Source organism: Rhinolophus sinicus, linkage group LG04 (assembly GCF_036562045.2).
Source record: "Rhinolophus sinicus isolate RSC01 linkage group LG04, ASM3656204v1, whole genome shotgun sequence".
Taxonomy (NCBI): Eukaryota; Metazoa; Chordata; class Mammalia; order Chiroptera; family Rhinolophidae; genus Rhinolophus; species Rhinolophus sinicus.
This window is the reverse complement of record NC_133754.1, coordinates 178,090,589-178,107,854: the sequence shown is the minus strand read 5'-3', so window position 1 is coordinate 178,107,854 and position 17,266 is coordinate 178,090,589. Positions and strand designations below refer to the sequence as shown.

The 17,266-nt window shown below is 42.2% G+C and overlaps 1 protein-coding gene across 6 annotated transcripts in view; it reads right to left on the bottom strand.

Moving 5' to 3' along the window:
* The window catches only part of MRRF (mitochondrial ribosome recycling factor), a 51,586-nt gene that overhangs the window by 20,186 nt on the left and 14,134 nt on the right, over positions 1 to 17,266 (bottom strand). For all 6 annotated transcript variants that reach the window (XM_074330963.1, XM_019731241.2, XM_074330962.1 and 3 more), the window contains one exon: positions 12,087 to 12,178. In XM_074330963.1, coding sequence (XP_074187064.1) covers positions 12,087 to 12,178 — 92 coding nt within the window. The remainder of the gene's footprint in view (positions 1 to 12,086; positions 12,179 to 17,266) is intronic.

Genomic DNA, 17,266 nt, shown 5'->3' with positions numbered 1-17,266 from the left:
GGCGGCGGGAATGAAAGGGCTAGCAAAGCAGCTGCAGTTGCTCAAATGCAGTTTGTGGCTGCCCCAGCCCAAATTAGGTCATTAGGCATTCTTCTCTGATTTCTTTTTTCCCTTTCAAGATGGCTAAAGGTCTGTATGTGTGTGGGTGTTGTAAGAAAAGGGTATTACCAGTATTTCCTGGAATGTGCCCAATATACACACGACCCCTGGTACAAGATCCACTAAGCGATACCACAGGTGGACAAGGAGGCCACAGAGCTGGACGGAGGTAGGTTCCAGGTCAGCGGCCCAAAGAGCAATATGATAATGTGGCAAGAACAGGGGCTTCGGTAACAGACAGGCTGGGTTTGAATAATGACTCCTCTGCTTCCTAATCTGTGACCTTGAGCAAATTACTTAAACTGATCCCCAGTTTCCTCATCTGTATGATATCATCTCAAAAGGGAATTTCTCTGCAGCCATAAAAACAATGAGAGCACCACGAAAAGATGTACACAAGATATTGTTATGCAAAAAAAGCAAGTTGTTGTAGATATTTAATTCCATTTATGTAAACTAAATATGTATATATGTGTTCGTGTGTGTGTGTGTGTGTGTGTGTGTGTTTGTATATGCATCTTTTTAAATCTGAAGGATATATAAACTTACCAACAGTTACCTCTGGGACGAAAAGTTGGGGGGCAGTAAAATAACTTTTCATTTTTCTGTGGGATTTGAATTTTTGCCATAAATGTGCATCGTTTTTACAATTTAAACAACAGAGGTTAAAATCATGTATCTGATAAAATTCTAGTACCCAGAATATATAAAGAACTCTTACAACTCAACAAAAGGACCAAAAAACAAAACAATTAAAAAATGGGGGAAGGACTTGAAAAGACATTTTTCTAAAGATACACATGTGGCCATTTGCCAGATGGCAAATCAGCACACGAAAAGATGCTCAACATTATTAGTCACTAGGGAAATGAGATACTACTTCATACCCACTAGGATGGTAATAATAATAATAATAAACAAATAACAAGTGCTGGCAAGGAGATGGAGAAATTGGAACCCTTATGTACTACCGGAGAAAATGAAAATGTGGAGTCCCTGTGTTAAAGTTTGGCAGATCCTCCAAAGGTTAACGGAGTTAGCATCTGACCAGCAATGCCACTTATATGTGGATACCCAAGAGAACTGAAAATAAGTTTATACAAAAACTTGCACGATGATGTTCACTGCAGCACTACTCATAGCACTAGCCAAAAAGTGGAAACAACCCATATGCTCAGCAATTTACAAATGGATACACAAAATGTGTTATATCCATACAATGGAATATTATTGAGCGATAAAAAAGAACGAAGCACTAATATATGCTACAACATGGATGATATCTGAAAACATGATGCTAAGAAGCCAATCACAAAAGACCACACACTGTGTGATTCCATGTATGTGAACTATTCAGAAGAGGGAAATCTATAAATGGAAAGCAGATTAGTAGTTGCCTAGAGCAATGGGGGATGGGGGATTGCGGGTAAAGTGGAGAGTGAATACTAACGGGTACAGGGTTTCTTTACGGGGTGATGAAAAACGTCCTAAAATCAATTGTGGCGATGGTTGTACAATTCTCTGAATATACTAAAAACCACTAACTTCCACACTTTAAATGGGTGAATTATATCTCAATAAAGTTGTTAACAAATGTCATGTGCCTGTCCGTTCTTGTCACTGAACAGTACTTGTCTGCTAGATGGAAAGCTTAATGACAAGCAGCACGCCCTTGGTTTCCCCACCTATGAACAGCAGGAATGCTCCCCCATACCAGGTAACAATCACTATGCAGGAAAGGTCACAGGAATACTCAATAATGACAGCTAACTTCATAATGACAGTTTAAAAAATAACATTCTCTCTCATTCATTGAATTTCTTTCCTTTCTTCACCAGAGTTAGACAGACCTTCATCGAGATCTAAAGGCTCTCCCTGTCTACTCCTGCTCCCTCTCCCCTTTATCATTCACAGGAGTTTCTCCCAGTAACTCTTCATCGAAGTAAATATTCCTATTATCCCATTTTACAGATGAGGAAACTGAGACTCAGTGTTGAAAGAACCAGCAACATTTACATACCTATTTTTATTGGTTTTCTTTTTTGAGTTTTTCTGACTGTAATCTTGGCTCCTCTAGGCATCAATTCTGGCTCTCCCTGGCTGCAGAGCTGCTACCCCTCCCGGTTTCACTCAGCCTGGGGACCATCCTACTCTGCCTTACCCACCCAGCTTGCTCTCCCTGGAAAAACCTGGTCATCAGCTAGGAGGAACTGTACATCAGTAGATGGTGGGGAAAAACACTTGAGAAAGAGAATTCAGGCTAGGAGAACTGTAACTCGGGCCTTGTTGCTGTTACCTGTGAAAGTCCCTGGTCCATCCTAAGTAGAATCCTCTGTCATGCTGTCACCTGGGAACAAAGTGTGAGGGAGGGAGCCTAGTCTCTCATCCCCGACAAGGCCTGGAGGAAAAGTGGGAGGCGATGATGGTGACCATCCAAGCACTGTGAGGCCTGGGGAGCCGAATGGTGGGCTGCCGCTGTCTAGAAGAGCCAAGGTCCCTCAGCCTGAGCAGAAACACAAAGCAAATCTCACAGCACAGGCAGGACCAGTCATCAGAATTTCTTATTTGGATATACCTTCCAGGAGGTCTTGTTCATCATATTCATATTCAAAGAATAAACCAAGTGCTCATTAACAATCAAACCACAGTGTTCCTGAGCAACTGAAATTCCAAGACAATTACAGCATAATGACTCAACCCCTCCCACCCCTAAAAAATGGAGGAAAAGATAGGGGGGAATTAACATGGGGTTGGGGAAGGGGGATAGTGAGCAAGAGAGAGGAAGAGTGTATTAAGGACTAAAATATGAATCAATACACAGAAATAAAATATCACGGGTCTTACTCCCAAATAATCAGAAAAAAATGTTTCCAAGAATGCCTGGTTAAGGAGATAATGACAAATACTGTAAGATAAAGGAATTAATATTTATTAAGTACCTATGCTACACCAGGCATCATACAAGGAGCCTCACATACTATAATATCCCATTACTCCTCAAAACCATAAACATTATTCCCATTCTACAGATAAGGAGACTGAAGCATCAAAAAATGAAGCAGCTTGCCAAAGATCCCTGCAGCGGGCACACCCCCTGGGTGCCCAGCCAATGACCACGCACGGCAGAGGGCCTCCTCTAAGGGGGCACCCACCTGGCTGCCTCTCCCAGGTACGCGGCAGTGCATGTCCTTCCAGCCAGTCCTGTCTTTCCTTTCTTTAGCGGTGGCAGACCTGCACCCTGCCTCTTTCACAGGGCTTTCCTCCAATACATCTCCTGCACGTCTAATTGTGTCCTGGCATCTGCTTCTCAGAGGACCCAAGCAGATGTACCCAAAGAGTGACAGAACGGGATTCGAACCGAGGTGTGTCTATCCCCAAGCACTGTGCTTTCCTTTTTAGCCAGAGATGAACTGATAGATAAGTCAGGTTGCTAAATCCAATGACCGAGTCCCAGACCTTCTCTTCTTGACCCGTCAGCAATATTCAGCGTACCTGATGATGGCCTCTTCTTCGATACACTGCACTCGGTTCCCAGGACCCCACACTCTCCTAGTTCCCTGGCCACTTATTCTGAGTCTCCTCTGCTGTTTTCCTCATCATCATCCTGACCCATCAAACTTGAAGTGGTGTGTCCAGGGCTCCTGGGTTTGCGGACTGTAGGTCTTGGGATGTGTCAGCCTCCATAATCACATGAGCCAATTTCTTGATCATAAATCTCTTTATTTTACCTCCTGCAGGTTCTGGAGGACCCTGACTAATAACTTACATGATTGTGGCCTCCCCATCTCACTCTGACCTCATCTCCCATTTCTCTCCCCTCCATTGCTCTGCTACAGCCATGTGGGCACCCTTGCTGTTTCCTTGAACATCTCAGGCAGATTCTCACCTCAGGACCTTTGCACTTGCTGCTTCCTGTCTTAGTGCTGGATATGGGCATAGTTTGCTCTCTCACATCCTCAGTTCTCGGCTCAAATATCACCTTCCCCTGAAGCCTCCTGTGAACACACCATTTAAAGTTGTACCACTCCCCCCCACTCCCATTCAAGACATCCTTCATTCCTTTTTTTCTGCCTTATTTTTCTCCACAGAAAGATATGAGCATCCAACACACAGTGGTAAGTGTCTGTACCTATCCATCTCCCCAGTAGAAGTTCCATAAGGGCAGAGGCTTTGTCTGGTTTGTTCACTTCTGTATCCTCATGTCTAAAACTATGCCTGACACACTGTGGGTGCTCAATAAGTATCTGTTAAATAAATGTATGAATGTCTTAGAAGTCTTAAATTGCAGCATAAAAATTTTATACCCTCGTAAAAGCAGTTAAGTTGTTGCCTGGGGCCAGAGGAAGGTGAAGGCTGACTTGCAAAGGGGTACTGGGGAACTTTTGAGGGGGTGGTTCTGTCTTGACTGAGGTACTGTTACAGGGACACATATATTTGTCAAAAGTCATCATCATATACCCTTGAAATGGGTTCATTTTTTGTATAAATTACACCTCAATAAAGTTGATTAAAAACAATCAAACACCCTACATTCCAGACTGCCTCTCACACCAAAAAATGGCACACAAATTCACTTTCAGATTTGGAAAGTCTGTTCCACATGGTTTGGATTGGTATGTAATTAAATGTTAAAATACCAATTGCTGCCCCTTGCTACAAAAAAACAAAAAACAAAAACAAAAAGTGCTTTTAGAAGGCCACAGATGTAAGAATAGACTTGGAAGTCAAAAGAACCCATATTTAAATCCTGCACAACTCTATTAGCTAAATGACCTTGAGCAATTTATTTAACCTCTCGTGGGCTTTCTTAGCTCAGGTATAAAAAAATAGGGAACAATAGAGTGAAATGAGTTGAATAATATAGCATAGGGCCTAGAATACATTTGCACTCAGTAAACGGTCACTTTCCTTAATCTTATTACTGCCATGCAATGAGCCAGGAGAGCCGTTCAAATATCAATGGGGTTTCCTAAGAGAGTAAAGTCAAGTTTGGGTCTGAGGACCACTGGAGGGGTCACCTGGGTGTGTTGCAGACAGTTGTCTGGCCCTGAAATGGCCACGTCTCTTGGAAGCTCACCCACATACAACACGCTGTCACAAACAAGCACTGAGACAATCAAGCAACAACAGCTACTCCAGGGCCCCCCACATCCCGTTCGCATCTTCCCCAGTTACAGTCCCCTCTGTACCCTTCCCCACTCCCAGCAGAACAAGAGGCAAGGCCTTAGAAAATCATCGTAACACCTTTAGTAAAACAGAAACACTTTAAACAACCAAGATATTCAATAATTGGGAACCAGCTAACGCTATACGTTAAACGCAAACACTATGCATCCTTTGAAGAGGAAGGAAGAACTCTCATCAGAGAGCAATGACACTTGTTAAGTTAAAAACGTGCAGGACAGTATGTACAACATAATCCCATGTCATTATAAGGAAATGGAGGAGATATAGACGTGTTTGAATTCGCATAGAAAAACATCTAGAAAATCAAGATGCTAAAACTGGTTTCCTATGGGGCATAGAACGGGGGCATTAACTTTTAATTTAATTCTACTTAAGAGAAAACCAGTGCAGACTTTGATGAAAAATAATGAAAGAGGAGGACAATCAAGGAAGGATGCCACCTCACTGGAGAATGAGTCAATCATATGTACTTTTATTTCTTTGGTGAATTTACGATTCCTTATAGGTTTATTTAAAGATGGACATGAATTCAGTATTCTCACACCAAAGCAGCTTCATTCTACTTTGTGTGGTTTTCTCACTGACAGTTGGTAAAGCAATGAGTAAGGGAGTATGTATTTGTTTGTTTGGGGCATAATGAGAATGCAAATTGGGTGGAGGCAAAAATCTGTGCTGATCGAAATGAACTGCTCAAAACTTGTCAGGGTCCCTGATTAAGAAATGAAAGACTGATATTCCAGGGAGACCTATTAGGAGACAAGAACAGGAAAAAAGGCGGTAAAAAGACCTGAGTTCGAATCCCCCTTCTGCCACTTACTAGCAATATGATATTGGGCATTAACTTCTGTGAGCTTCAGGTCGCTCATCAGTCAAATGGGCAGCAGAATAGTCTCCTGACCCCATAGCACTGATGTGAGAATTCGGGAAGAAACTGTAAAGCATTCAGCATAGCACCTCCAGTCACTATACCTCTAGTGCAGGCGGTTAATAAATAGTACCCACAATTTGATTATGTAAATAGGAAAGGAAAGTGGCAGGAACTCTTTCAGTGAATCTGGATTAATGGGAATGTTCAAAGAATCCATCCACTTGACTGACTTCTCTAAATGAAAGGACACTGAAGAAAACAAAAGCCATCCGCACTGCCAGTGGGGACTGATATAACTCAGAGCTTCTGAGGTGCAATGGTATTTTACTGAGGAGAGCCCTGAGAAAAACTTGCACACACAGCCACACAGAGCTGGATTTCCAGAGGCTGTGAGGAAAGGACTTGGTCATAAGGAGCACTCGGGCCCCATGCCTGACCGGTTACTGATTTAGGATTTATCTGCCACCCACTTCTTAAAAGGATCAGAGGCAGATCACAGTAAGATATACACTCAGTACTGACTCATTTAAACAGGAACATAAGATTCAGAGGAGTGTAACGAGGGTTAGCACTAGCTGAGACCTGCCGCAACCGACAATAAAACTTAGCTCTGGCAAAAAAGCAAACTTGCAAACTATTACTTGGCAGAGGAGGAGTCACAATCAATCAGGAAAGGCTAATTTTCCTAGAACTCAACATTTTATAATCTAGGAAACTGATCCTAGGAATTTATGTTTCTGATTCCCTCCCACCTCCCAAACATAAGCTCTAGTGAGTTATTTTCCTCCTCACAGCTTTGCCAATTTCCAGCTGTGTGACCTGCAGCCAATGCCTCACCTCTCAGAAACTGTTTCCTCGCGGTTACAAGGGAATGACGCTCCTGCTTACTTATGAAAGGGAATGAAAGAACATTTGCTAGCGTTAACTGGGTGCTTGCTAAACATCAAAAGCTTTGTGTACATTATCTCGCTGAAATCTCCTAATAACCATAGAAGACAAGTTCTGTAAATATTTTACAGATGAGCGCTCTGAGATTCAGAGAGGTGGAGACAGTTGCCATTGTCACACAGCTAAAAAAGCAAATGAGCCAGAACTCAAGTTCATGCTTCTGTGATACCAAGGAACAAATTTAACTGTACGTTTCCACTTTCCCTGTATATGTAAAGCACCTAACAGTTCCTGGCACATAGTAGGTACTAAACATATTAGTTCCCTTCCTCCCTCCTTCCTTTTCTCCTAAAGTAAAATTTTGTATATATAAATTTGAGATTTATATATACATATATATGTATATACATATATATATGTATATACATATATATGTATATCAAAGTTAACTGAAATAATATTAGTATCTTATATTTACATAGCTTCTTTCCTCTAAGGAAATCATACTACTTAATCTATTTTCTCTACTAATCCTACCAAATCTCAACCTATCGTTATATATTACTTTACTTATTTTACAAATAAGGAACTAGAAGGCAGCAAGCTGCTAGGGTGACGTGCCCAGAGTCATATGAAAGTCACTGCCAAAACCAAATGAAAACCTTGGTCCTTTTTACGTCTAAATCAACCTTTATCCTCTCACATGACACAGCCTCCATAATAAAGAACAGATCATTCATTTTTTATCTGGAAAACTACCAAACGTATAATTCAGTAAGGGGCCTCATGACCTTACCACCTTGTCAAAGGGAAGAAAGTATATAAAAAATGAGGTTTGCAGGAGCAGAGGGTTTTGGTCCGTCAACTTTCTCTTGGATTACGCCCATTAACCAACATAAAATAACGTAAAATATAATGTAACAGATCCCCATGTCTTTGGAAATTCAAGTTAAGTTAAACTCCCTGATCCTTCAAACTTATATACAATGCACCAAGGGCAATCATTTAGTCCTGTGGGGCTGCAGAGGTGCACATTATATCAACTAGACCTTTGAAAGAAAAATACGATACACAATCAGGCCACTCTACGAGGAACTGAAGCCAGCAGTGAGCATTTAGCAACATAAATTCATAGCATCACAGAATTTTGGAGCTGCACAAGGGACCGGGCAGACCACTGAGAACAGCCCCTCCATTTAGTGTACGAGGAAACCGAGGCTCAGGGAGGTTACGTGGCTTTTCCAAGATTTCAGACAGGAGAGCAAGAACTACAGAATAAATCTGCTGACTACTGTCCATTCCCCTTGCAAATCTTGCTTCTAACGCCCATGAGTACAGGAGAATGCAGGACAAAGAGCCTGTATTTTGGTAACAGAAAAATTCAGGATTCAAATCCTGACTGCCGCTTACTGACCATGTGGTCTTGGGCAGGTCCCTTCCTTTCTCTGAATTTACATTTTTTCACCTATAAGCTGTAGGTAATAATAAGTTCCACAAATAAGCTGCAGGTGATCTAAACAGGGGCCTTGGCTCAGCTTGGGAGTTTCATGAAGGCAAACATCAGATCTGTACGACCCCCGCACACAGCACCGAGCCTGGTACATGATACATTTGAAGAAAATTTGCTGAGCAAATCAATGAACTCACTGAGCAAACAGGTACTGGACTTGAACCCAGGTCTATCTGGGTCTTAAACACGAGGCTGCATCGCTTCCAATTCACATGATTTCAAGGCAGAGTATTAATTCTGATTTACAGATTATAGAAAGCACAATGGAATAAGATGGCTATTTTCTGGACATAAAGCAGGAAAAAAGTTCAGTGGGGAAAGTTTCCAGACGCTCAGTGTTGGGATTAATTCTATTGCTGGCATGGGTGCATCACGAAGCTTTGGAATCAACTAAACCTTGGTTTAGGTCCCAGCTTCAGCACAAGCTTTGTGACCTCAGAGATATCACTTTACCCCTCTGAGCCTAACTTTCCATACCTGGAGAAAACCCATCTCATGGGGATGGTGTGACAAATGAGACAATATACATAAAGAAATGCGGGATGACGCGTGGCACAAAAAGACTCTTGACTGGTGTGGCATTCTCTTTACCTTCCAGTTATTCGGACACTTCATGCATTCATCTCACTTAGGTCTCTGCTCAAATGTCACTTCCTTCCTGAACCTCCCCCTATCCACAACAAAACCCCCTCCCTTTATCCTGCTTGTTTTTCTTCATAGTCCTATCATCACTTGACATTACATTACATATTTCTTTGTTTTTCTGTTTACTAGGCCTACTCAACTACAAGGTAAGCAAGCCCCAAGACACGGGGCTTTTTGTTGTTTGTTTTGTTTACTGCTATATCTCAATATCTAGGAAAGTACCTGGCATATAGTTAGTGCTTGATAAGTATCTGTTGAATGATGGAATGAATTAATTCAACACTTATTGGGAAGTTGCTATATGTGAGGTACTGTGTGAGGAACAGGGACTTAAAGATAATTAAGAAATGAGATTACAGAAGGAGAAACTAATTCTGCATGTTATGGAATCTATAAACCCAAAGAGAGGGTTTCTGCCTCACCCAGCTTACCGCAGTTGCCTCCCAACTATTCTCCTTGTGTCTGCTCTGTCCCCCTACATTCCATTTGTTAATCGGCAGACAAAGAGACCCCCCAAAAAGTCAACATCAGATCAGGTCACTCCTCTGCTTATATCCCTCCAATGGTTTCCCAGTACAATTAGAATTAAGCCCAAACCCCTTACCATGGCCTATAAAGCCTAAACCATCAGCTTCTACTCACTAGACCAGTGCCCTTCCCCTTCACTGAGTTTCAAACACACTGGCTTTCTCTTTCTCAAAGATGTCAAAGTCTTGTCATTTCTTTGTTTAAATTTAAAAATAAACATACAGTAGTCCCTCCTTATCAACAGGGGATACGTTCCAAGACCCTAAGTGGATGTCTGAAATCACAGATACTATGTTTCCCTGAAAATAAGACCTAGCCAGACCATCAGCTCTCATGCATCTTTTGGAGCAAAAATTAATCTAAGACCCGGTCTTGGGCGGCCAGATGGCTCAGCTGGTTAGAGCTAGAGCTCTGAACAACAGGGCTGCCGGTTCCATTCCCATATGGGCCAGTGAGCTGTGCCCTCTACAACTATATTGAAGATAATGAGCTGCCACTGAGCTTCCGGAGGGGCGGCCGGATGGCTCAGTTGGTTAGAGCGCGAGCTCTCAACAAGGCTGCAGGTTCAATTCCCACATGGGATGGCGGGCTGTGCCCCCTGCAACTAAATACTGAAAACGGCAACTGGACTTGGAGCTGAGCTGCACCCTCCACAACTAGATTGAAGGACAACAACTTGGAGCGGATGGGCCCTGGAGAAACACACTGTCCCCCAATATTCCCCAATAAAATTTATATTGAAAAAAAAGACCCGGTCTTATTTTAATATAATATAAGACTGGGTATAATATAATATAATATAATATAATATGATATAATACTGGGTATAATATAATATAATATAATACCAGGTCTAATATAATATCATATCATATAATACTGGGCCTTATATCAATTTTTGCTCTAAAAGACGCATTAGAGCTGATGGTCTGGCTAGGTCTTATTTTTGGGGAAACACGGTAGCACCAAACCCTGTATACCTATATATATATATTTTTTCTATATATGCATATCTATGATAAAGTTTAACTTATAAATTAGGCACAGTAAGAGATTAACAACAATAATCACAAAATAGAACTATTATAACATACTGTAATGAAAGTTACATAAATCTGGTCTCTCTCAAAATATTTTATTGTACTGTATTCACCCTTCTTCATAATTTTTTTCCTTCACAATTTCATGGATAGAAGATTCGTTCTTATCATAGATCTTAGCAACCTCAGCACCCATTTTTTTTCTTTCCTTATTGCGATCTTTCACCTTTCCACTTAAAGAAGCACTTTGCGGCTTCTCTCTGGCATCTCCAAATTGCCAGCATCACTACTCTTGCACTTTGGCGCCATGATGAAGTAAAATAAGGGTGACTTGCTCACGAGCACTGCGGTAGCCCAACAGTCAATCTGATAACCCCGACAGCTGCTACGTGGCTCACGGACGGGGAGCACACACAGCATGGAGATGCTGGACAAAGGGATGATTCGCCTCCCAGGTGGGATGGAGCAGACGGCTCAAGATTTCATCACACGACTCAGAATGGCACACAAGATAAAACAGGAACTGTTTATTTCTGGAATTTTCCATTTAATATTTTCCAGCCACAGCTGACCACTGCTGAAAGCAAAACCACAGATAAGAGGGTCTACTGTACATTTTTGTTCTTATGCCTAAAATTCTTCAACAAGCAAGGCCTAACGTAAAAATAACTCTGCAAGGAACATGGATTCAAGATTACAAGTGTCGAGGTGTTTTCTGACTTGGGGCCTTTGCGCTGGCTGTTCACTCTGCCTGGAACGTTCTTCCCCTAGGGCGGGCTCTTCCTTATTATTCAGCTCTCAGCAGAATGGTACTTCCTTAAAGAGTCCTCCCAGGCTAAGGTTGTCCCTGCCACCAATGAATCCCTGCTGGGGTGTGCTCCAGGCAAGGTAGCATGGTACACTGGCTGCAAGCATGGGCTTTGGAGTCAGACAGATCTCAGTTCAAACCCCAGCTCTGCTTTCCATGTGACCGTGGGCAACAAGCCTGACCTCTTCTGAGCCTCATCAAGTCACACTCTATTGGGTCCCATTGCCTTTTCTCTCCACGTAACATTTCATCACCTGGAATGACTTCATCTATTTGTGGGTCCTATCTTCCCACCAGAGTGTAAACTACAGGAGAACAAGGACTTCTGCAGGTTGACTGCTACTTCTCCTGCCCCTCGTACATAGTAGGCGCTCAATAAATATTTCTGAATCAGTAAACTGCACCTCAAAAGACATTGGAGTTTGTCAGGAGGAGAGGTACAGGTCAAGTACGCTGTCAGCCGAACAGCATGTCCCCATTGCATCCAAATATGCACATTTCCGCCAAACTTACTTGGGAATGGGTACCCGAATTAGCGTCCCTTCCACTTCTGGGTTCAGATTCATTCCACTTTCTCTTATAGCCTTGATAGCTGCAGCTGTACACTGAAAACCAGATCAAAAGGTAAACAGAATTAGTAAATAATTATTACCAGATGCAAGCCCTCTGTCGATAACTGGCAACCCATCTTGGCAGAACATGGAAACATTTAGTTCTGTTACCAGTAAGATCAGGAAGTTACATTGGTGTAGAGTGCTTTGATCAAGTTGAATAGCAAACTATGTCCACTCCTGGTACCAGTGTACTGCAGGAGGAAAAAAAGCAAAGAGAAGGAAAAAATAAAAAGAAAACAGCTCTGCTTCTTTGAAAAGATTTCAATGGTTTGAGGCAACACAGATCAAAACCACAATAAATCCTCAAGGGAGGGGGGGCTGGTCTGTGCAAAGATTGGTGTAAAGACAGATGAAAGATTTTATACATTAAAAATTCCAGTTGACATTTTACACTCAAAATATACCAGTGCTGACTTGAAATGAGTAAATAAATTTAACTCATTCGCATCTACACTTACACCAATCTCACTCATGTTTTGGAATGAGCAACAAATCCCTGCTGGGGTGTGCTCCAGGCAAGGTAGCATGGTACACTGGCTGCAAGCACGGGCTTTGGACTCAGAAAGATCTCAGTGCAAACCCCATCTCTGCTTACCATGTGACCCTGGGCAACAAGCCTGACCTCTTCTGAAACTCCGTTTCATCCTCTGAGACCATGTGCTGCCATGTACACCTCAGCGACGAGTCAAGGAGGTAGTATGAGCAATGCACCTTGCTCTGTGCCTGGGGCACAGTGACACCCAGGCAAGGGGAGTTATTATATACCTTCGGGATGTGAAGGTAAGAATGCCCAAAAGCCCCAAACAAGGCTGAGCTGCTGTCATCACTTAGCTGAGGCACTGCTGTCCTGACTCACATCCCCCAGGGTCTTCTCAACAGTCCTGCTCCCCACTGTGCCAGGTGGCACACCGATTTCCCAAAGCGCCTCACCTCACCTCAAGCACTAGTATCACCACAGCTGACAAGCAATCCTAAAGGATAAAAGATAGCAGTGGGAAAGACAGACTTTCATTGGCATGACTGTGGAATTCATGAAGATGAGGCCTCTGACATTTTCCAAAGAATTTTAGGTTTGCCCAGAGCCAATCCACATCCCTTGGATTCACAGGGACAATTCTCGGCATTAAGTTCCTCCCTAGAATTTCTGGTTCAAAAGAATGGGGCGTGTGGCATACCTATTTTACATTTTTTCCAGGGTTTGCTTTGGTTTTTGAGGGAGTGCCTAAAGAGCTTATCTATTTCATCTGAAAATGACCTTAATTCTACAGGGACATAGGGTGTTACCATAAAATCAAAAGATAAACCTGAATTTCTACATGCGGATGAATCATCTAGGGAGGCTGTACACTGAATCTAACAGTGTGGCCACTGCTTGGAACAGTAAACTCTTGAAATGGCACCTTGACCACAGACTATTGGAGCTGGTAGGGATCTCTGTATACGGGGACCTGTTGGATAAGGTCACATCCCGAAGCACATCCCTAAGCAGGGGCGCGAGGACCTCTCCTGCCACACTTCCGCTTCCTGGCAGAGTTAAGCAGAGACGCTGGGCTCCTCAACTCCGAGTCCAATGATGTCACTCTGTCCCTGTTTTCTTCCAGATCTCCTAGTTCAATATGCTTAGTAACTGTAGCAGAAGGGGATTTGACGTTTTTTAAATTGCCAAAAATAATTTGGAATTAGGTCTGCTGTATAAGGGGTATGGCCAAGGTAAATGAAAGAGCTGGATAAAGAAATGAAAGTTTCCTCTGCAAGAGAACTGCCTTAATAAAATGAAACGCAGACTTCTGAAGTTAACAATAAAGGGAGAAGCTCCACTTTGAAGGGGTAGCCTGATCGCAAGTCTCCTCATCCTTTTCTGACGCTTCTCACCAAATGACTGATAACTCATTGTGGTGACACCCGACCACCATCACCTCCCTTTTCACAATCAGACCCAAGTGTTTCCATACAACCTTCCCCTGTAGGCAGAGGGGCATCCATTGCTGATACCAAGCTGGGCAGTCACTATGTTTCAATATTTACATCTTCTCAATACAAGGCTCAGTGCCAGGTACATGGTAAGTGCTCAGTAAAAGCGTGTCAAATGAGCATATTAATAAACTGGCTCAGATCTATTAGAAAAACTCATCTCCTTACTTTTACTTCATGTATATAACCCCCCAAAACCTTATTTTATATTTTTCTTGTTCTGTGCCCATTTATATGCAGAAAAAAATATAAATCAAGAGAGGTTTCATTTTGCAAAGAAACCTATTAGAAGATGTAGTTCTTCTAAAATATTTTAAATATATATATATATATATATATATATATATATATATATATTTCATTTTGATAGATAGGACGCAGAAACTCAGGGAATGACAGTCATTTTCTCAATATGACTTCTGAACTCCTCATGGTTCAAACAAAAAGGCATGCATTTCTATGACATTTCCATCTTTTATCTTAGCCATTACCCTCCCTGAAGGGGTGCTCACCGGTATCCCAGGGCAAGTGGGCTGTTCTCAGACAGCAACACTGACTAACTGGTGTGCTGCTTGGAGTACTATGTTGAGAAATATCATAGACGCCACCTGGGGTCATGCAGTAGAGGGTTCTGTCATCAATTAGCAATGTCTGCTATTGCCATTTGTAAGCTTATAATCTATGCTAAACAACAAAAGATAATAAAACTTTTGGAGACAGGTAAACAAGCCCTTGATAATTTGTGTTCAAGTCAACTGTGTTAGTGACATTTCAATTACTGGCCTTCCATTTTCTTTGTATCTCAATGACTCCCTAGAATATAAGGTCTATGAAAGCAGGGACCTTATCTGTCTGAATCCTCAGTGAATTCCAGTACCTCACATAAAACCTAGTAATTTGCAGGGACTCAAAAAATATTTGTTAAATGAATGAATGGTAAAAGGAGCACAGGCTTTAGTGTCAAACAGATCTATGTTCAAATCTTGGTTCTATCACAACAGTGTGAACTGGGGGGATATTTTACTTCTCTGAACCTCAGTCTTCTCATCTATAAAATGGAATAATTCTTAATTTCATAGAGGAGCTGTGTTGATCACATGAAACAGCACATGAGAAAGTAGTGCCTGGTGCACAGTAGACACTCAGTACACGTTAGCTTTCTTCCTTCCACAAGGGCATAATGGAGCCTGCAGATTTTTTTTTTCATTTGCCTTGTTCAAATCATGCTGTGGTTTTTTTACTCCCTTCTTTTCTTTCCCATCATTAACTCTAGCTGCAGGCAAGTTTATGGAAAGCAGCAACTGTGTGTATCATTTATCAAGCAGGACACATGTTAAACAAATGCAACACAGTTTTCTGTCTTCAATGCATTTGAAAAGATTATGCATGTAAATCTGCATCGTGTCACCACAGCATGACACAGAAACGCACAGGTTTGGAAAGAAAGCCAGCCGCATGTGAGACAGAAAGGAATTACATAAACACAGAGAGGATTAGCTCAGCATTTTGAAGCTATGAACCTGGGTACTCTATGAACAGCTTCTAAAGAGGAGGAAGGAAATGTTTAGTTAGGGCTATTTGTTTAATATATACACCAGATGAGATAAAGGAATTCAAAAGACAATGTAACTCACACTTCCTCACTCTGTCCTTGTAAAGGATCTCTGTGAGATGCCTATAAAGGTTGCTGCCCCCTCCCCTCCCAAACCCACAGAATTTCAAGTTGGAGAAATGGCAAAGATGGCTCTGGTTGAAAAATGACAATATACTCCAACTTCCTAAGAAAAAATTAAGCTGTTAATATCTTCTTTTGCCTCATGAGATGCTCTGGTGGCCAATCAGGTGTTTCTTCTGTGAATGACATTTGCTATTTAATAACAGAAGTGGCTGGCTCTGAAAAGCAATCTGCCTGATGAGGTCTTCAAGCTGTGTAATTAGGAGGCTATTCCCTAAATTGGCCTGCAGTGCCTATGGGATTAGATGAACCAGGCGGAGAGGCCTCAGCGGTTCAGAGAGGGCCAGGAAGGGAAAGAGGTGACAGTTCCCTTTTCGTCATTTCTCTGCTCTTCAGTAACCCCAGGAATGAGTGACTCCCTTCCATCAACCTAATAACATATATTCATCCCTTTGAGGAAAATTCACTGAGTGCTTCCACGTGCCAGGCACTGTTTCAGGTGTTCAGCACGAGCCAGTCAGATACGATTCCTACATTCCCAGCTTACAATTTAGTGAAAGTGAGATGGAAAGTAAAGACATAAATAAGTGTGTATCTATTAATAATGATAAGTGCAATGACAAAAAAGAACTGTGCTCTATAGGAGAGGTCAGTGTGGAGGAATAACTTAGCCTGGGTAGATTAGGGAAGGTCTCCCTGAGAAAGTGACATTGAAGCTGTAATCCCAAATATAAGTAGTAATTAGCCAGGGAAGACTATTACAAGCAAAGGGAAGAACATGTGCAAAGGCCCCGAGGGTGCACATGGTGCAGTGTGTCTGAGGACAGCTAAGGTGGCTAGAGCAGTCTGCAAGGATGACAGTGACACAAGCCCGGAGAGACTGGGAGGGACAGGCAAGGGCCACATCACGCGAAGCTTCAAAGCCACAGTAGTGTTTTTCTTAAAGATTACTTGAAGCCACTGACAAATGTAAAGCATGGGAATGACATAATCCAATGTGTATTTTTAAAAGTTCACTCTGGCTGTGGCATGGAGAATGGTTATGGGGCAATGGTGAATAACAGCCCCCTGGCAAGTGTGCTTGGCCCATTAGCTATAAGAGCCCTCTGATTTGAAAGTGTTCATAGCAAAGGCTTTTCCTTACTTATCTCTAACCCAGCAGGTTCAACTTTGGTCTATGTCTTTGGGAGAGAAATACTGAAACAGACAATCAGAGCAGGAAGGGACTTCAGACTCCTTCATCTCATGTAACAGATGAGGAAATGGAGGTCTAGAGAGTGAAGCAACTTACACAAGGTTAAATAGCCAGCTGGTAGCAGAGTTGGGCCAGATTCCAGGTCCCCGAGGACTCCCAATCCAGGTTAATTCCTTCTGGGCCAATAAGGAAAAGCGCATTTATCTTCCTCAACTAGACTTAAAATCATAGCCTCAAG